Here is a 22,041-nt window from a genome sequence, read left to right as displayed (position 1 = left end):
TGTGGCCCAATCAGACAGCACCCTTAATGCAATTAACCTGAGCAGACTAGATCCCAGCAACTTGAAGAAAGGAGTTATTAAGGTAAATCCACATTTTAGCATTTTCTCTTTCCTTTAGGTGAGACTTAGTTTTTCACAATAATATTTTCAACTGCTTTGTCTATACTTTTAACTGATAAAATTGAAATATAGACTTACACAATTGTTAAAACTCATGATTGCTTGTAAAGTTGTCTTGATATTTTTTGGCAGGGTAAAAGAGACTACAAATTCTTAACCCTACTGCATTTTTTTTTTTGGAGTGTGGAAACATGTTTGTTTAATAATCTGTCCAAGAAAAGACTTACATTATTCAAATATATTTGTTGATCTCATAAACCCAGAGGTTGCAAGCTACTTTAGGTGATTGATGTTTAAAAGAAATTAACTTAACACTTTATGAATCTTCAGGTTAATGAATGCAATGGCTGGAAGAATAAGCAGTGCATTGTTTTTCAGGCAAGGAAAGCTGTTTTGAGCGTATAGTGTCCAGATTTGGCACTAACATAACTTATGTTGTGATTGGAGATGGCCGAGATGAGGAGCATGCCGCTAATCAGGTAACTTCACTCTGAACTTTTATCTTGTTTATCTTCCAGGAAAAGAAAGTTGCTTTGAACGAATAATGCAAAGGTTTGGCAGAAAAGTAGTATATGTTGTAATTGGGGATGGTGTAGAAGAAGAACAGGCAGCAAAAAAGGTAACCTGTCTCAAACAATGTTGGTGTGATACTTCCAATGCAAGCTTTTTCGTTTGCATTTCTGTAGTTTGGCCCAATGGCAGCTTGACATATGATTTAAATTTATAGATGCAAAGCAGTAAGAGCATGAGAAGGTCATTACTTACATTCAAATAAACCATTTGGAGTCTAGCATTTTTTTGCCTGAAATTTGATAGGAAATGCAGAAAAATATAATTGTATGTGTTTGTGTGTGTGTCTGTAAAATGCACACAGTTGTAGTGGTCTCTAAGAAAGTGGAGGAAAATAACCATTTTTAAGGACATGAAATTTAACAAGAGAAAGAAGTTAAATGAACTCCATAGAAACATCACAAGTGACTCAGTGCTTAGCTTGTTCATCTCTCTTCTGTGCCCTGTGTTCTTGTAGGGCCCAGTAGTAAATACCCTCCATGATGACAAATACTGAGGGTAGATGTACTAGTTGGGAAAAAAAAACCAAAAAACTATTGGGTGAGCATTAGTAAATGCTACTGATTGAGATATATTATTCAAATCTTTTTGTGCCATCTTGCACAAACTTAGGGGCACTGCGCCAGGAATCTCCAGGAAGAGTCTTGTCTGCCTGGGTGAGCCTTTGGTACTAGGTTAAAGTCAAACAGCTGACTTTGCACATATTCAGAAAAGCTCATAGTACTGATATGAGCCTTTTCTTCTGGTCCAGATTGCTGCAGAAGAAATCAAGGCAGTGAAAAGCAACTAAGTGATTAATCTAAGACCAACAGAGACAGTGATATCAGGATTGGCCCCAGATCCTAGTCAACAATACTGAGAGCTGATCTATTGCTTCCTTCACTGAATGAGAGTAAAATACCATCTAGCCAGGATAAAAGTGATATAATTTATAAAACAAAGCAAAGTGATAAATTAAAATTTTTAAACAGTGAATATCGGCTTATATTGTCTGACACCGAAAGAATGTTCTTAGTATCCTAAGATTTCAAATCATCATCTAATAAGGACCTCACTAAACACTTGCCTTTGCTAAACTAGTGACCTGATTTCTGTGTCCCTCCTAAAAAATTCAGCATAAACAATTGCCTAGAAAAATTTATGACTATAATAGAAAGAGAAAGGAATGACTGGTGCCAATATTCAATTTGAATCAAGGCAAAGTGGAAAAAGAAATTTGCTTCTACTTTAAAAAGTTTGCTGATGTGCTGGAAGTGATACTTGAAATTTTCTGTGCTTTTCTTAACTTTAAGAGCACTGATGCAGCCTCTTCCTCCCACAGAGCACTTCAGTTTTAATAAGTAATGAACAAAGACAGCACCATGGCCTCAAGGACGCTCTGTTTGAGGTCAGGGGTGTAATCTCAAGAAATACAACTTTCCTTGCTGACTACTATTTGAAATGTTTCCAGTTACACACAACTAAAGCATCTTCTGGAGTTCCTCAATGTCCAGAGTCCTGGTTGTTTCAATTTTTCATATTGGCATCATAATTACACCCCACAAATAGCAATGCATGCAACCACTGCACTGAATGTTTTACAAGTCTTTTAGCCTCTTTGAAATCGTCAAGTACTTACCAGTCAGGACTAGTGAAATTCACTTTTCAAATCCAGAAGCAATATTAAACCAGAAGCCTTTTTAAATTAAAACTTATAAATTCTATACCATTTATCCATAGCATGAGAACTGCATTTAGTATACCGATTTTATACCTTTTGCTTTACACTAAAACTCAAGTAGAAAAAAGGCATGACTCCAAGTGGATAAGAACCTCAATTAGAATGCTATTTCCAAATGGTTGTTTATGTAGGTACAGTTTTGGTGACGGTGAAGGAGTATCATTCTATTTTAAAACACAGGTGGTTGGTTCTTTAGTATCCAGAATGCATGCTTTTCTTTGTATGTAGATATAATTGCATGTACAGATATATAAGCATTACTTTGTGATTACAAATAGATCTGAGCTGAATGAAAAAAAATCATCTAGATGAATAATTCTGTCTTTTAATTTGATCTGAAAACATTTTTTAACTTTACGGAGTAATTTCACAGTTTAGGAGTAGTAGTGCAGCACCTTACTCTGAATTATGCAATGCAATTTTATATTTTTAGTTCTTTTATGTTTGCAATTTATTCATAATTTTTAATTTTCTAAAAGCCATGTTAAAAAATGTAAAAGACAATACATTTTAGTTATATATTTTACTGCAGTATATATAAAATATAGACTCAATATCTAATAAATGTAAGTATTATTCAAGTGATGCTTACACTCTTTTTTTAATTTATATTCCAAGTCTTTGAAATTCAATATGTATTTTGAACTGGACTAGCCTCATCTCTAGACCCAAAGTACTCAGTAGGCACCCGGGGCTAGTGGCTCACCTTTTGGACAGCAAATGATTATATAATGAGCAGTAATTATTACTTTAATAATTAATTTTGATAATAGACATCTTTTCCATGCTTTATGCATGCATGTGTATTTCCATTATATATATGAATAAATATTCTACGCACATGTGTTCTACAAGATGCGATAAGTCCAAACTTACAGTGTTTTTCTTAATTACTAGTGGACACATTCCATTTTTTTTTTCATTATGTCCATGAAGGAACTTTCTTAGGCCTTTTCGACCTGCAATCACACCCCTCCATGAAATTTTAAAACCAGACTTGTACCATATACTGGTATATTTTTGTAGCACTATAGTCATTATAATATATAAGAATCTTTGCTCCAGAAGAGCTGGTTTCTGTCCTCTTGGGTGTGATATCTCCCCATTGAGAATCATTGCTATATTACTTTCTCTCAGTCCCACACCAGTAAAATAAATCAGGTCAACTTGACTGACTTGCAGTGTTAGTTACCCCAGACAAGGAGGAAAAGGAACCATGTCCACATATTTTCCTACCTCATATAGTCCAGCTTCAAATTATTTTTTACATAGAATGCAATTCACCCCCCTCCTCTCAAGTAGACAAAAGGCTTTGGGCTTTGGAAGTTTGTAATCCTTTAATTTTATTTTGTATTAAGAGATGGATCTTTAATCTAATGATTAAAATTTGTTTTTCATCAGCCACAGAGGTATGATGTCCACCTTGCTGATGTTAGTAATGATACCTTCCACAATCAGTATTAAATTACCTAGGAAATCTCAATGTTTGCTTTTATTATCACTAACATCCAGTTCAGATCTATTTGTCTATTATTTTGAAAATGCCCTATTGATGCTATCTAGCCTTCAGATATGATCATCCCTCCCTTAAGATTCCTTCCCTTGAACTTGGGTGGATGACATCCTTTTGTGTACGGTGCTTCACCAAGACAATGGTTATGATCTCTCTCTCCATTCCTTCCTCTTCTCTCCCCCACCTGCCTTCTCTTAACCACACAGCACAACATGCCCTTTTGGAGGATATCAAGTCACTCAGACCTCTTGGCGCTACATCAAGCACTGGAATTAGAGTATTTGTAACTGTGTTCTCTAGCTGGAGATCCGTTTTTTTATATTTCAAGTACACTGAATTTTTATGTGTGATTCAATGCCTCTGGCTTTACACATATAAATTGTCTTAAAGGATGAAATCATATTTGGAATGAAAATTCCAGAATGAAGAATTCAGATTGCTGAGCGGAATTAAACTTTAGTGCTACAGAAAGGAAGCTCTATGGTCTTATACTTACAACACTTTAATGGTTTAAAAAAAAAATCTGTGGAGGTTGCTGGTACACACCGAGTGAGTCCTAACTGGAATTAACAGCTTTAACAAAGAAACCCTGGCAAAACACCGACGCATGCTCCGTCTGACAACATTCCTCAAAATGAGATCTTCTCAGCCCTGAGGTTTGAATCTGACTTTAGCCTACCTAGCCCAGAAAATCTGAATTGGAATGCACTCAGACTGTATAAGGACAATCCTATCTAGACCTGTAATGTGTGTAAATTATTGATGAAAATAATTTACTGTGACTTTATTAGCAGCTGACTTTGAAAGTGGATGCAATTTTTCTTTCATTTGTCAGGGAGGGCTGTGGGAGGGAAAATGGGAATCTAATATTGTCTCTTTTTTAAGTTTGGCAAACAGAATGTTCATATTGATGTGCTGTGCCTTAAAGACAAGACAGCGTTTGTGTGTTACAATGTAACTTTGGTTAAAAATCTCTGTAGATAAATGAGAAACAAAGTCCTTTTCTTTTGATCATTCTTAACATGACCAAATTTAAAATTCAAGCTGTCAAAACTCAATATTGTATCATCAAAAACTGAGTATTTGTTGCAACAAGAAAACAATTATAATAAAGAAAAGCTTGTGTTTTATTTGGGCTTTTTATAATTCCAATAATCATATGAGGCAACTATTTGTGCATCCAACCGTAAGCAGAAGGTTTAGGGAAGACTGTGGGATCTTTACTTTGAAAGTGAAGTGTACGTTGCAGTGTCAAGTACCTTTTCTACAGTTTTACTGGAGAAAACTAAGAGCCATATTCATGACAACTTGTACTGTTTTGAGTTTGACTTCTTGTTATGTGCAGGTTGCACAAAGAAAATATTTTCGTGAACATCGTAAGCAAGTACCACCCATTATTAAGGTATACCATAAACATAGCTTAAAATTCACACTGAATGAACTTGGATTAAAATAAAGCAAAGTGCATTTGTTCCCAATACCATTTTGAAAATGAAGTGTCACCAGTAGTGGAAGGTGGATATAAGAAAGTGAACCAACGAAAATTTTACCTACTATATCATCATGAAATAAATCAGCAAGTGAGCCGGATCTTGGCAGCCTTACTAAAATCACAGCAGTGAAATAGTACCTGGTTCTCTGTCCTAACACATCAATCCAGGTTCTCTCCATTACAGACCAGCCTACCTTGGTTTTTGCCTGTTCAGTGACTGCACAAAGGACCGCATTCATTGCAAGGAGAACCTGTCATCGTTGTGTTTGCATGTTTTTTTTTTTTTTCTCTTGGTGTGTAGCCCATGTTAGGAACACGATACAGGTTCTCCTGTCATTTTGTGTGACATGATTTCCCTTGTGGAAATTAAATACTTCAAGATCTAGCAACATTTTAATGGTGTCTGCACCTGCAGTTCCATGTTCATAACATTTTAATGTGGAACCTGGAGTCCAGCTACTGGGCAGTGCCCCTAAGCAGAGGTTGTCCAGGTAGCTCTTTATCTGAGGTGTCAGTGGCTCACCTGAGGCCAGTGCTTTTCATAGAGGGCACAACATTCACCGTGGAAAAGTGATTTTATTTTCAAGGCTCTAAGCTTTTTTTTTTTCCTGAATGCTAAGGCCATGTTTATGTTGAGAAAAAAAGAGGTTGAGATCCAATATTGTGTAAGATTGTGATTTTATCACACAAACCTTGACCATAATTTTTAAAGGTTGTAGCTTTTGGCTACCTCTGCCACAAGGTCAGTTGCAGGCAACTTACAGTTACAATACTTTTAATAATAAAATAATAGTAATAATAAATCATCATACACTTCTGTTGGCCTTTAGTTTAAAAATGGCTTTCAAAAAATTCAAAAGCTGCATTGATTTGCAAGTGCTTAATTATATTTTTGTGCACTAAAACCTTAAATATTTATTGCTGTGAATAAAACAAAATTATCTTTATGGCCAGTTTCTTGAAATGATAGTATTGTGGCATTGCATCCAAATTTTTCATTCATTTTTATGTTGATCAAGACTTATGCTGCTAACCCTGCAGGTGCAGAAAGATATTCCCCTTCCCAGGAGCAAAGAGAAGGGTCCCCCACTGCATGATCCAGTGCTTCTTCTCATACACGTCTTCTCCTCTGATTTTCTGTTCAGAAGAGGCTGCCAGCATAAAACCTAAATGCCCATTTAAAGGAGAACAGCATGACTGGCTCAAAACAGTGGCTCAGGCCCTGGACACATCAGAGCTTGTACTGAGACTTTGAGAATGCTCAAACTAGAGCTACTCTCCAAGATCCTCTTCCTTTCTGATCTCAAAAACAAAAAAATCAACCAACAAAACTCCAGCGCACAATCTATTGCAATGCAGAATATTGTGCCTTCTTGTAAACAAATTTGAAAAAAATGTTGTAACTATATGAGCAAACTTGGTATATCTCTAGGAAAGATAACCATCTTGTGTTCTTTCTGAACAATATGGCCTGGTTACAATATTACAGCATAGGAGATTAGGTCGCTCTACCCTTGCAAAAGTTTGTAAGTCAAATTCAGAGGCAAAAGCAAAAAAATTAGAACCATGCAGTTTGTGCATGTAATATAGGCAATCACTCTGTAAAAATGTTTTTACCTTGGACTCTGGTGAGCTAAGATTCAAAATAGTGTCAACAGCATGCTCCACTATGAAGTTGTTTTTTATCTTAAAGTACATTTGTTTATGACAAGCCTGCATATTCGGTGGATATGGCATTTAGTATTTCTTTTAAAAACAAATAAGCATCACGAGCCAAAGTTGCGTTTTGACTCCCACCTATGATAACATTATGGAAGTCTCACAGTCATTGGAAAGGGTTCTCTTATGTATTAGTAAAGTATAGATGATCGGGGCCTACATAATTTAAAGAAATGTAAATTAATATTAAAAGCTTGTAAAAATATGTACATCTTTACTATTTCTCAATAAATACCTTTGGAAATGTTTTCCTTTTCTTTACCCTTCCATGTTGTAGAATGTGTGATGTGTGTATTTACCTTAAATCTAAACAATGTAAAATTTGCATTTATGTTGTTTGATGTATATTACCTTCCTTTTTTTGTGCCTAGGCCTCTTAATTTGCAGTTAAGGCACAGGGAGATGCAACACAGTAAAATATTACTAATTAAGACTAAATGTAGACCGATACGCTGAAAAATTATGAGCTGTAGTTGTATTACATATAGGTAGCTACTTTCAAGCATAGTGCCTAATATAGTCACAGCTTATTAATGATAAAATAACACCTTTTAGAATATTTGAAGTAAGTTCCCCTCAGATGAATGTGGGACATGATTTATGAGTAGCTTCCAAGAGTTATCAGAGTGTTTTTCTGAAATAGATTTTATAGCTCCTTTATTATCTTATGTAAGGTACTTATTAGAAATATGTTGTTCATATACAAACCAGAACCAAATTTCAGAACAGCCTCAGTCACAACTTTTAAAAATCATCAGCCACTAATTTAATGAGCGGTCCCTGTCTCTAAAATTACACATGCTTCCCCAATAACTCTATCATGTCCCTGATTTACTGTTAAATAATATTTCATCCTCAGGTTTATCATTTTCCAACATTATATTATTTTATTTATTATTTGTATGGCCTGATTTTCCTAGTAAAATATATGTTCTATGAAGACAGGGATTTTTGTTCTGTTTGCTCACTTCTGTATACCAGTACCAGGTGTCAGGCATATAATAGTTATTCAAAAAATATTTACTGAATAAATGCATAGGAAAGCGCTGATATGATCATGGTCAGGAATTAAAGAGATTTCAAACAGTAGAGCTGGATTTTTAAAAATGGAAAAACATACAGGTGAGTTTGAATGGGACCAGTTTAAACTTTTACATCTTCGCTGGAGTGTTTGCTGGCCTAGTAATTCATGAAAACAAAGAGCAAAATGGTTGGGAACAAAGGTGATTTTAGGAAAAGTTATATATGAGCTGAGAATGATGTGCTAGGGAAAAAAAATAAGTTTGCTGTGATCCAATAATTACTTCCTCTGCTCCTCTTTTAATTTAAAAATTAGTATGCAACATCAGTAGGTTTAGTTGATTTAAATTATTTAAAGTCACAAAATATGACATAAAAATGACACCTGCACACTCTAATTCATGATTGTGAGTCCCACACATGAAATGAAAAAGTGCATGATTTCCCTTAGCTAGCAAAAAAAAAAAAAATGCCTATTCACCAGCTGTGTGTGGTTTGTATTTTTTTTTAAACAATCATTGAATGTATTGGGAGAAATGTGCATATATTCTCATTCACAGGTCATTACTCAAAGCAGTCAGTTCTGACTGGGCAAAGTCACTTCTAGAGATGTACTTTGGTCAACAAAGATGTCCCCTCTGAGCATCAAGGGGAAACTCTTCCAAGTTCTGACTTTAAATGGCTCTCCCTCAACCAGAGAAATGTCTGGGACTGTGGTAGCACACACTTTGAAAAATGACCAAACATAATATGCTAAAGAATCTCTGACAAAGCAGATAACTGCAAAAGCCAGATGATTATTTTCCCTCGCAATGAAGTACTTTCTGATGGAGGCTTGTGGGGATGCGGTCTCCAGGGGTTAAAGGGCACAGTATGGTCCTTTGTGGTTACAAAATCTTAGATTTTAGTGCCCAGTCACTGTGATGATGATGTCAATCTAGTTCTCAGGGGAGTCTTCCATGAAAATACACAGAATTGAGAAAGAGTGTGTTGGAGGAAATGGAGGAGCCAGCAAGTAAATCACTCTCCACTGAAACAGGATCAGCTGGCCCCAAACTCACCACACTCCTGAGCTGCAGGCTCTCTGGCAGTTCCAAGGGGCAGACGGCAGAGTGTGCTGCAGCGTGCCAGCTTACCCCTGCCCAGCAGCTTGCAGAGGCATCCAGTCAACCTCAAAGGGAAGATTCGTGGAGAAAATCATTCCCACACTGCAACTCCAAGGACAAAATGGAGACGGCCAGGGAAAAGGGGGGTTGGAAGCATCCAGACAAAGTAGAGAATATATGAGAGTAAGAGAGAAGAGAAGCAAAACGGTTAAAAGGTGTGGTCAGAGAACTGCAAGTAATTCTTGTTTTTACACAGTGAAAAGAGACATTCGTAATAAATGAAGCTAGAAAATAAGCAAAATCAGGAGGATTTTTGATACGATGTTAATGAGTTTTCATTTTCTTCTGAGATCAGTGGATGTCAAATTAAAAGTTTGTAAACAGGACTTACATACCTGAATTTGCACTTGGTAACAGTTACTCTGGCCACAGGGTAGAAAATTGGGGCACTAAGGTTGGCACAGGATCCTAGAGAGTTACTGATATATTTCTGAGTTCAAAGTGATGGCCATGAATATTGAGAGAATGTCCAGATTTAAATTAAATTGCTAGGAATAATTAAAATACTAAGAAAAATACTAAGAATTAGGATTTAGCAATCATTGTTACTTCTTGTATCCTCAGGCAAACCCAACCTGACCTTAGGATTTTGGTTTGGGGATTTAACATTTGTAGTGCAGTTACAGATCAGAAACACAAAAGGAAAAATATATATTTTGGTTGCTCTTCTTATTGCTGTTGGTGGTCTTTATTGGAGGGAGATGTTAAGTCTAGTGTTTGGAAGTGTTCATTTGAAGGTGAGGGACTTCAAAAGTACAGCTTTCCAGTAGGAAGTTGAATTTTCAGCAACTTCCTGATGGTTTAACACCTTGACATATTATACCTGAATTACCATGAAAATGGCCAACAAAATCCTAAATAATTTCATCAGATCATATCAGTCATTGAAAAAGTAATTCCCATTTGTGTGACCTTGACTCAGAATAGGTGAGAGCTAGGAATGATGGCTGTAATGGTAGAATGTGTGGCTGCAATGAACATTGTGAAAAATTATTCCAGGTTACCAGCTGATTTAACATCATGATTCCGCATCTCCTGCCTTGCTCCAATTTAATGATAAAGTAATAATATATGTGGATTTACAGCTCAAAGGAATTCACATACCCCTATGAGCTTCCATCATTGACTTTTTATAGTCATTGGTGCTATGTCTGCTTGGAAACAAGCACTGCATTTTTTTTTTTTTTTGCCAACAAAGCTATAACAGAAAGCCCCACAGCAGAATAACCAGTGATTTATTTATTAATTCTTGGGCAGATTAAGGTATTCTAAAAAAATATGACTTTCATTAAAACACATGTTATGATAGAACAAACTATTTCATGAGTGTGGGCAGTAAAAAGTTGTACATAATGGAAATTAAAATTAATGACAACCACACACCTGAAAAACCATCCTATTTGGCTCAACATTACTTCTGCATCAGTTTTGGGAAGAAGAGGGGGTAGGGTAGGTGAGGCACTAGAATGGGCTTTGAAAAGTAGTGTTTTTTACATGCTTTACTAGATTGAACAAATGACAAGTGTGCTTTCCAAATGTTGAGTACCCACTGCTTTCCTCAACAAGTCACCACCTACCACTGCAAACTAACCACTTTGGGCACTATACATTATTCCCACGCTTAGACTAAGAATTGTTTCCTAAGAAAAACAGGGCATGGGTATTTATTCATGGTCCTCTTTCTATGCCTGTGGATCCTTTATTGTTGTTGTAGTTGTACTCATCTAACTTCAGCAATGTCCACCAGGCAGAGACCCCTGAGGCCATGAAGCAAAGGGAGAATGGAAACATGCAGGCTATGGCCAGTCTTTAATTTCATTAGTAACATTGGCACTTGAGTGAGCATGCTGGAGGAGAAAGAAGAATACTGACAGGTGAAGACTTATACTGAACCAGCAACTTACCATATGTTTCCTCTTTTACTTATATGTATCTGTGTGATAATCCTGTTGTCTAGTTTAATGAGGATAAGACTTGCAGGTGACAGTTTTCTGCTCTTTTCAGCTACACAGGGGTCAGCGAGGAACTGTTTATTCAAAAGAAAGAGGCTAAAATATCTCACAATGGTTTAAAATTGCCAGCTTTGTATATTTTCCCCTCTATGTTACAGAGCTCTGAATAAATCCTATCACCTTATAAGTTGGCCATATATCCCGGGAGCACAGATATCTAGGTCAAAATTCTCAGTGTTCCACCTGCCTCCCTCACCCCACCCACACCCTACGACCACATAACCTAATCATTGTAAAAAGTGTTTTGTAAGTATCAGCCAATAGATAACAGATCCTGTGACTACTCCTTAATTTTTCTTTCTTTGGAAAAATGTTTGGCCTACCCTCTTGATTCATTGTAGTCTACCTATAGACAATATAATCAATTCAAAGGGCCTGCTGAATCACATAAAGTCTCCAACATTTAACTAGCATAAGAGTTACAAATGTATGAGTTTTCTTTTCTTCCTAACTTTCCTGTAACTCCAAAACACTTATACTGGCAGTCACCTTCACTGAGAGCTTAGTTACTTTACTTTTGGATCAAACACAGCCTTTTTTGAACAGCTGAACGATAAACCCTGAAAAGTAGAAGTTTCTATTACAACAGACAGAACCTTAGTGCTAGAAAGCAGCAAGCTAATGAAACACAAACCATGAGCTTGACAGTAACAAGGCAGTTGCTGAGACATTTGTCTGTCTTTTTGCAGGGCAGTAATCTAAGCTTGTAGGTACTTACTGTCTTAACATGATGTCTAGGTGCCTTCCCTGAAACTTTCTTCCTTAATGATTAAATTGTATATAACTGAGCTCATTTTCATTTTCTGTTAAAAAAATAAAAGGTAACATAGCAGTTTTTTCATCTGCATACCTAGTTGCTTTTAAATAATTTTAATTATGTTTATTAACTATGAAACATTTGGTATTTGCCAACTCTGACCATAAAGTATTTTATCCGAGGCTGCCTCTCTGTTCCTTGCAGAATAAGAAGTGAAACGTCTTTAACGAATCTCATTTGAGAAAACTTTCCAGTTTTCTCTCCTTTGGCTATTTTTTTAAATGAAAACAACCCAATATTAAATAGAGCAAATAAAAATAAAATGATCTGTGGTGGCAAGTGGAATTAAAGCACAGTTTTCATTCAAAACAATGTCTAAATGAACATTTAAATTCATCAGCCTTTCACTGCTTAATAATGTGACATGTTTACAATGTTGAAGGAAATCAGGTGTTTTCATGCTAAATGAAAATAAAATTTATGTAGTGTTATTACTGTATTCTTTGCCTGGTGTTTCTCACTCTATTCATCATTAAAGCCTGCTCAATAAATACCGTGCAAACTGCATGTGGGATGTTATACAGTAATAACTCAGAATCAGTTATAACTACCTTCCAGAGCCTTGGGAAGAGCCAAGGGCTTATGAGGGCATGTTTGTTCCCGAATTGCTCAAATTTATAAAAATGAAAGTTAGGCCTATTTTCTCTTCATATTTGATATTCTGGAAGTAAGGCTTGAACATTACCACTGTAGCCCAAGATAATGTCTTTATCCATCATTATGTGAATGAGGCAGATATTAGGTTAAATGGTGTGAAGTTTAGCTACTAACATTATTCTACCCAAGTCTATCAACAAATATGATGGATAAATGCCCTGTTAACCCTTTGTACTAGTGATCTACTGCTATATAACAAATTGCCCCAAAATTTAGGGGCTTAAAAGATCCAACATTTATTAACTCACATAATGTCTAAAAAATAATAATATAGGAGTAGCTCAACTGTGTGATTGTGAGTCAGGGTTTCTCACAAGTTCCTGTGAGTGAGTATTACAGTTACCTCAACACTCAACTGACTGGAGAAACTTCTTTCAAGATTTCTTAAGCCATCATTGGCAAGGATCAGTTGATCCCTAGTTCTTGGTTGCTGGCTTCAGTTCTTTGCCTATAGACCTTGCCATAACACTAGTCATAAGACTAGTCACAATATGGCAACTTGCTTGTGTGACAGTCAGAGATCCAAGAGGAATATATACTGTGATCTAGCAAAAGAATGTCCCAAAATGTACTATTTTATTTTATTAAAAAGATTTTATTTATTTATATAACAACCAGGGTACAGGACCTCCCCTGTGGCACAGCGGTTGAGTGCTCGGTTGCGAAGCTACCTGCAGCCATTGCAGCACCGTTTCGATCCCCAGCTGCCAGGCGAGGGTCCCACATGGCGCGCAGACCTCTCCTGCCACTCCCACTCCTCTCCTCAGCAGTGTACTTCGTCAGTCTGCCTGTTCTGCTCCCCACTCTGGCTCTGGTGAATTCTCTCACCCCCCCACACTCTGACTCTACCCAGTTGTAGGGTAAGGAAAGATGTCAGGCTTTTCTGTCCTCCCACCATCAGGATAGATGATGGATCCTTGCAGTCCTGAATGCATGCCTGATGGCGGGCACCTGGAGTAGGGTGTGGGCATAGGTAGATGGGATTCATCTGGGCTAAGACTGGGCTTTTAAGGGTGGTGTCATGGGAACACCAGCAGAAGCCGAGAGAGAAGCAAGAGAAACAGAAGCCAAAAGAGAAGCCAAGAGCAGAGAAGCAGAGAGAACGCTAGAGAGCCCAGATAGAATGAGGATTTGCTGGGGGCTGGGAGAACTGCCAGCCTCCCGGCCCCCCAGCACACTTGCCTACTGTGTACTGGGTAAATTCCAATAAAAGCCTGCAAAAGCCACTGAAGACTCTGACTCCTCCTTTACCCGGTCTGCTGGATCATAGAAAACCTGCTCAATGGTCCTTCCTGCCCTGCCCTTACACCAGTGCTTATATAAATAAATAAATCTTTAAAAAAAAAAAGAAAGAAAAAGAACCAAGGGTACAGGCCAGATGTGCTGAAGAGTGAGAGAATTCACCAGAGACAGAGTAGGGAACAGAACAGTCAGACTGACTGAAATACACTGCTGAGGGGAGCAGCGGGCAAGACAGGAGAGGTCTGCCATGCCATGTAGTATCTCCCCAGCCAGCTGGGATTGAACCCACACTGCAGAGGCTGTGGAAAGCTTCATAGCTCTGTCCTCAACCACCTATGCCTTCAGGGAGGCCCAGTATTTAAAACTAACCTCAGAAGTGGCATGAGCACCACCATAAGTTGTCTTATGGTGTTAGTCATTGTAGGGTAAGGAAAAAATGTCAGGCTTTTCTGCCCTCCTGCCATCAGGATAGATGATGGATCCTTGTCCTGGGTGCATGTCTGATGGTGGGCACCTGGAATAGGGTGTGGGCATAGGTAGATGGGATTCACCTGGGCTGAGACTGGGCTTTTAGGGGCGGCGTCACAGGGACGCCAGCAGAAGCTGTAAGAGAAGCCAAGAACAGAGAAGCCGAGAGAAGGCCGGAGAGCCCAGAAAGAGTGAAGACTTGCTGGGGGCTGGGAGGCCTGCCAGCGTCCCGGCCCCCCAGCACACCTGCCTGCCATGTACCTGGTAAACCCCAATAAAAGACTGGAAAAAGCCACCGAGGACTCTGACTCCTCCTTTACCCAGTCCGCATTGGATCCTAGAAAACCTGCACTGTGTCCGTTCCTGAACTTTACAGTCATACACATCAGCCAAGGGACAGGGTGGGAGGGGAACACACAAAGACATCAATACAGGTAGTGGGATATTGGGAACCATATTGGAAGGGGGCCACTTCACTCTTGGATAAAACTCTCATTGATGCTTAAGAACAGATTAACAGTGAAATGAATCAACATAGTCAATTTGAAAGAGAACAATTCAGAGCAAGAGTTACCTCCGTCCAAATCCTAGAGGGCTCTTGCTACTTGTGGTAATTATGTTCCTCTGCCTTCAACTTACCATCTCAAACCATTCACCTTTCTCATATGGCTTTTGTGAGAGGTAATTGAGATAATATTTAAATAAATTTTCTTAACAAACACAAAATATGTTTTTTAGTAAGATAGAGAAAGGATTCCAAAAATAGTGTGCCACAGAATAGCTGAAGGGTACAGTATCTCCAGGCATGGGCGAGGCATCAGGATGATGTTCCAGAATGTGATGCTTCTATAACTGAAAACGAAGGAGGTACCAGTAAGACTCAATTCTTGAAATCAAGTTGTTCCTTGTCTTGTCTGGATATGGAGAACAAGTTGAGGAGACAGGCACAAGAAAATTGTACCTCACGTGGAAGTTTGAAGAAAGAAGTGTGAGTTCTCAAAAGAAGGACGACCTGATTGCTGAGGAGAGGAATAATGTCAAAGGATTTATTTGGGCTCCTTCTAAATACCCAAAATAATGAACACCTTCTCCAGCCTTCCTTGGCGATTGCCAGGCTTTTAAAACAGAAAAACTCAGGCATCTGATTATAGAATTAATAAACACCCTCTCCATTTCTGCTTAAACATGGATCTATGAAGAAAATATGATGAAATGTCTGAGTTTGCACTTGTCTAAAAATATCCTTCAAGAAAACTACCTTTCACTAAGCTTATCTTTTTTTTTTTTTTTTAAGATTTATTTATTTATTTATACAAGCACTGGGTACAGTCAGCAGCGCAGGAGGGTGAGAGAATTCACCAGAGCCAGAGCGGGGAACAGAACAGGCAGACTGACGAAATACACTGCTGGGGGGGGGGGGGGGGTAGTGGCAGGAGAGGTCTGCCGCGCCATGTGGGTCCCTTGCTGGCAGCCAGGGATCGAACCGGCACTGCAGAGGCTGCGGGCAGCTTCGCAGCCCAGTGCTCAACCGCTGCGCCACCAGGGGAGGCCTGTCACTAAGCTTACCTTAACTGCTTCTAGTGTCTGTAAGTACCACTGCCTATTTCAATGATTAGGATTGTTTAGGGCAGTGGAATACAGAATATGTCCAAGCTGAGTGGGTGTTCATCTCGAGGCGAAAAGCGAAGACATGAGCCTATTATTTTTACATTAGCAGCTGAGTTGGCTGACCCCTTTGACAGAGAGCAAACCATTATAGACACTTTTGCATTTGGATTATAGTTATTTTTTTTCCTTACTTACATGAGTATCCCAAGATTCAATAGCAGCAGAAGCTCTTCAATTGCTATAAAATGTGATTCAGTACACAAATTTGACAATATAGCCACACTTGTTTTTTTCTTACTAATGGCCAGTTCTCCTTGTACTGGCCCCAATAAGAGCATATCTAAGGTCAAGAGTTGTGATATTTGCTGCAGCCAAGAAAGAAAAGATGAATGATTTGAACATGGGAGATTGTAACTAGTCAAAGAAACCTAAGTTGTCTCTTTAGCATATCACACTATGGGTTTACAGGATGTATTGATGTTTAACCAGGCCTAAAATCAATGTTAAATTATATAATTTACCTTTGTCCCCTTCTTTTTCTTTGTCATTAGAATTTCTTTTGGGGCCTCCCCAGTGGCGCAGCGGTAGAGTGCTGGGTTGTGAAGCTGCCCGCGGCCTCTGTGGTGCCGGTTCGATCCCCGGCTGCTCCCCAGCCACCGGAGGAGGATCCCACATGGCGCGCAGACCTCTCCTGCCGCCCGCTGCTCCCCTCAGCAGTGTACTTCGGTCCTTCTGCCTGCTCTGCTCCCTGCTCTGGCTCTGGTGAATTCTCTCACCCTCCCGCGCTTCTGACTGTACCCAATGCATGTATAAACAAACAAACAAATAAATAAAACATGCCTCTATTAAAAAAAAAAAGAATTTCTTTTGAAGATCTTTTGTGGTAATGTCTACAAAGGAAGAAGCTGAGAGTTAGCAACTTGAAGAATTCAGTGACAATTGTTCGGAAAATGTTTTTGTGGCTTAGCATTGGCAAAGCAAGTATCATTTTTGCTCTCTAAATCTGATTTTAGTGACAATATGAAGATTAAATTTAAATTGTCCAATGACATTGATAGAAAATGATATTTACAAACTGTTTGAAGTTGATAGAAAATGTAAAATATATGTGTAAAACTACCACAATGGGATGATAGGAGAAGGTTTTGGTACAAGAATGAACATAACTATTCCCTGATCTTAGTCTTAGTTGTTTGTCTGAAGCATTATTGACATGTGACATTATATTTGTATGTGAAATAAATACCATAATAAATCTAGTTAACATCCATAATCACACAGTTACAAACGATTTTCTTGTAGTAAGGACTTTCAAGATCTATTCTCTCAGTAATCAAGTCTGTATCACAGGGCTATGACCCACACTCACTATCTCACCCTGCTGTACATTACACCCCCACAAATTTTTTTATTATATTGCTTGATGTTTGTACCTTTTAACCCTTTCACATATTTCACCCATTTCCACCAATGCCCCCCCCCCCACACACACACACCCTCTGGTAACCAACAATATCTTCTCCTGTAACCATGGGTTTGGCTTTTTGTTGGTGTGTGTTTTGTTGGGTTTGTGTGATGTTTGCTTTTGTTTTTACTGTGTATTTTGTTTCTTGGGTTTTTTTTTTTTTTAGATTCTCCATGTGAATATCATACAGTATTTGTCTTTCTTTGCCTGATTCATTTCATTTTGTATAATACCCTTAAGGCCTATGAAAAATTTTTCTTCTACTCTGTTTTTCAGGAACCCTTACTTAAAAAGTGAAATAATGGTTTAGAAATTATTATTTCCAAGATTTCCTTCTGCTTGGAAAATAGTTGATTGGAACTTAGGAATCAGCATATTTAAAGGAATATGTGACTTCTGTTTACACTTAAGAAATACTTTGGCATTTGCATTAAAAATTTACTGCTTATTCAACAAAAACTTATCAAGGACATTTATGTGACAAATCCATACAGCAAAGAAGATGTATGGTCCCCTTGGGGTGCTCCGAGCCTGGGGAGTTACAGTTAGGAGCACAGACATCTACAATGACTGAGATCAGTGCTATATGACATGGGATTAGTAATTGCATGGTTTTTTGCTATTCCAAGTAGAATTGCTTTTGAGCCTTATTGACAGAAAAACTAAAAGACTTCCAAGTCTTATATCATAATATAAACAGTGTAGTGGGTTCCAAAAACTTCAGGTCTTCAGTGGGTCCAGTAGAGAGAAGGGATATGTGCTGGGGTTTCTGTTTAGACATCTGCTTAGCAAGCCTTCTACCAGCCTGGGGGACCAGCACCCCAGCTGAAACAGGTAGCTCCACACATCAGCTGTTAAGGGAACCAAATAGTACCTTACCAAAAATTTCTTAAGAATTCCAAGTATTTAAACAGTTTGACAGGTACAACCAATTATTTACACAGGAAAACCCACAGTCTACAGGCATACACAGCCCCTATGTGCAGTAAGGAACCATCCATAATTTCAACTCTCTCATCTCAGCACTGACTTTAAAATGGCCTCATAGAGCAAGACAATGCATAACACCATGAACATAAGTCTATTGGAAAGATATATGTTCAGTGCTAGCCAAATAATGATAGATTAACTAACTGGCTAAATCACAGAGATTCAAAACATTTGCTAATACTGGAAATCTTGGATAGCTTTATAGTCTATGGTATGAGAAGTTTAAAAATGGAGAATTTTCTTTTTTAATTCAGTAAGAGAGTAGTAATGCAGAGAAATGCCCTGTTACACTGGTCTCATTTCTATCCAAAATTATAAAAACAAAACTAAAGTCCTCATGCTCCCAGGAAAACCTGAGAGTTTCGTCAACCATTAAAAACTAGGCTTGGGCCTCCCTGGTGGCAAAAGCAGTTAAGCACCACACTATGAAGCAATCTAAAGACTCTGCAGCATGAGTTCGATCCTCGGCCGACCAGGGAGATACCCACGTGGTGCAACAGAACTCTCCTGACTCACCCGCTGCTCCCCTCAGCAGTGTATTTCAGTCAGTCTGCCTGCTCTGTTCCCCACTCTGTCTCTGGTGAAATCCTTTCACCCCCTGCATCTCTGGCCTGTACCCCATATGCATAAAAAATAAATATTTTTAAAAAATAAAAATAAAAAATAAAAACTAGACTTGTCGCCTAGGGCTTAAGTCTCCGTGCTACCACAACAGCCTACTTCATGGCCTGAGTTCAGTCCCGGCCAGGGAGCTAACCCACATGGTGCTGCAGACCTCGCCTGTCTCAGCAGCTGTTCCTCTTAGGAGTGTATTTCAGGAGATCCACCTATTCTGCTCCCCATTCTGTCTCTGGTGGATTCTCTCACCTCCCCGCCTCTTGCCCCGTACCTCTGGCCTACACCCCAGTTCTACACAAAGTAAATAAATAAATAAAAATAATAATAATGACTAACTAGCAAATAGTTCTAAATCTGTTCAGTTTATTTTTTCAGTTTAAGGATTTGTAGCATGTAAACACCAGGGTTGATTTTAAGCTTGTCTAATCAATTAATGAGGAGATGCTACAGTGACCTTAACTCTGAAAAACAGCCAATCAGTGACAACCTTACACATTGAAAGCCAGCCTTTGGGAGGTACACTAACTCTAGTGAGTGTGCTTCTAAGACCAAAATCATCCTACTTCTGCCTGTCTCCAACATAAAATTCTGCTTCCAAGATAGAAGAAAACCTTTGTAAACCAACACAACCCAAAAGCAGTTTCTTACCAAACCTTTATGGCAACATAAACCAGCTGAATCATCTCTCACTTAAGCTTTGTATTTCTGGAATGAGGTGTGTTGGTCTCTACTTTCTTCTACACTATATACACATTATTTGAAACTATAAGATGAATTTTTTTAATCACCTTCGTTAGGAAGTATATTTTATTAAGAATAGATTCAGAACCTTATGCAAAATCTGTCTGCTTTTTACATATTTATCTTTACTTACAAATTTTGCACTTAATCTGTCCAAATTCAACTTTTCTTCTGAAGCTCCAAACTTGCACTTCCTCTCCCATCGCTATCTTGTTTGTGTCATATCTCTCCACTCAGTTCTTCAAATTCCAACTTCAGATTTGGTATTGAGGCTCCTCTCTTCCAGGCATATCAGTACTATATCTGAAATGTTCTTGAAATCCCTACCTTCACCTCACTCCTTTGTTCTTATGCCTAATTAAAGATTTCAACTCCTAATTGGGAAGTTGACTAGCTGTATTAAATTATTATCTGAAGTCACTCCCTACCCTTTGAACATAACCCCTTTGAGCCCCCTGGAGTGATAAAGAACAGAACTCATCCTTTGCTCTGCTCTTTAAAAGTCTATTTCCAAGATCACAGGATCTCTTGAGAGACCAGGACCCCTTAGCATGATGCTATGCTCCCAACATGAATGAATTCACCTCTTCTCTGCCCATTTGGCCCATCATCTCTCTCTTCTCTCACCCCATTTGGATTCCGGGTCCTATAGAGCTTCATTTTTCTTCCTTAGACATCTTCACTCTATTGCTGATTCTATTTCCTCTTCCTAAAACTCCTTTGTCTTCCGAACACGCCGATATCCTATCTCAGGCTGGCAAAGTCCCACTCTTACAGAAATCAACTGCCTGCACTTTGCAATCCATTCTGCTCTTAAAACGTAGAATTCCATGATGCATTCATGCTCATTGTACAGTTCTTTGCTCCCCTACTGGAATCAACTTAGAGCAAAGGAAAAATCTTATTTCACTTTGAGGTCTATTGCTCAGAACAAACAGTAATGCAGTGTAAGGTCCCAGTAAATGTTAGTTAAAAAAGAATTTCATAGTACATGAACAGGTTTTTGCAACAGACTTATTCTTAGGACTTGCAGAATTTCACTACTGAAAACTCCACTTGACCCTGACTTCTCAGCACTGCCTATATTAAGGTCTGTAAGTTTCTATGAGCAAATGTTAGTCTCTGGTTTCGTTTTCCTCTTGTCTGGCCTCTCTCTGAGCTATTCTTATGTGAGAATGCCAAGGCAGCCAGAATGAATGTTTGCATGTGTTTTCAGAGGAATGTTTCTTGACTTTCTTGTCTTCACTGGCATTTTAAAGGAATGGCTACTTAGATGGCAACAGAACCACATAATTGCTTTGTGTTTATCATGGCAGTTGTTTGCTTAGAATCCTCCTGGTTTTGAAGAAATGTTTATTGAACACTTACTATATTGCAGGTACAAAATTAAAAGATAAGGATAAAAGGACAAGACACACTATTTGCCCTTCAAAACTGCATTCTAGTTATGAGAGAATCAGGTATAGAAGCACATAATACAAGCACTTGAAGAGGAGATGGTGTGCAGGCTGAAGATGGTGCTATAGAAATAAGAGAGGCTGAGGAGAGCTTCCCAGGAGGTGCTGTGTGAGCTTTCACGCATGTGAGCATGTATCTGCATCGTGTTGCCTGGGAAAACATGTATAGAAAGGCACTGGGGATCTAGAATTTTCTGCGGCTAAGAAATCTTAGAAATTTCTTCCAAGATATTATTTTTATTTTATTTTATTTTAAATTCTGTCTTCAAAAACAGATGTTTCAGTTGATTTGCTTCTCACTGCCAGTTCTATAACTCTACTGTGTTATACTCCTTTCCTTTTTTGGGTCTTTTCAAACTAGAGTTTATGTAATGTCAGAATAATTACATTTACAAAAGCAAAAGCATTTTAAGGCCACACTTCTAAGAACCTACAGGTTCTTAGTGTGAACAAGGGGTGGGGTTCTGACAACAGGCCAGTGACTATGGTAAGATTGAATAACTCACAGAGCATTGTGTAAACACGCCAGTCATGTTCTACGTGGTGGCAACCCTTTGAACTGATGCTGCTTGTTGACAGCGCCTTTGTGTCCACTTGAGTTTTACATGCCCAGCTCACAGTGTCAGTGCAGGGCGCTCTAATCCCT

The 22,041-nt window shown here is 38.4% G+C and overlaps 1 protein-coding gene across 8 annotated transcripts in view; it reads left to right on the top strand.

Moving 5' to 3' along the window:
* The window catches only part of EYA4 (EYA transcriptional coactivator and phosphatase 4), a gene marked incomplete at both ends in the record, with an annotated part of 218,390 nt that extends 214,180 nt beyond the window's left edge, over window positions 1-4,210 (top strand). For 5 of the 8 annotated variants that reach the window (XM_084259555.1, XM_084259553.1, XM_084259551.1 and 2 more), the window contains 2 exons: window positions 639-739; window positions 4,130-4,210. In XM_084259555.1, the coding sequence (XP_084115681.1) occupies window positions 639-739; window positions 4,130-4,210 (182 nt within the window). Of the gene's footprint in view, window positions 1-498; window positions 600-638; window positions 740-4,129 lie in introns of all 8 variants that reach the window. The other 3 variants (XM_084259556.1, XM_084259554.1, XM_084259552.1) reach the window with 1 other exon arrangement.
* Window positions 4,211-22,041: the final 17,831 nt, after the last annotated feature.

The sequence above is a fragment of the Talpa europaea genome, assembly GCF_964194135.1.
Source record: "Talpa europaea genome assembly, chromosome: 2".
NCBI classification, from domain to species: Eukaryota; Metazoa; Chordata; class Mammalia; order Eulipotyphla; family Talpidae; genus Talpa; species Talpa europaea.
This window is presented reverse-complemented; position numbering and strand designations above follow the sequence as displayed.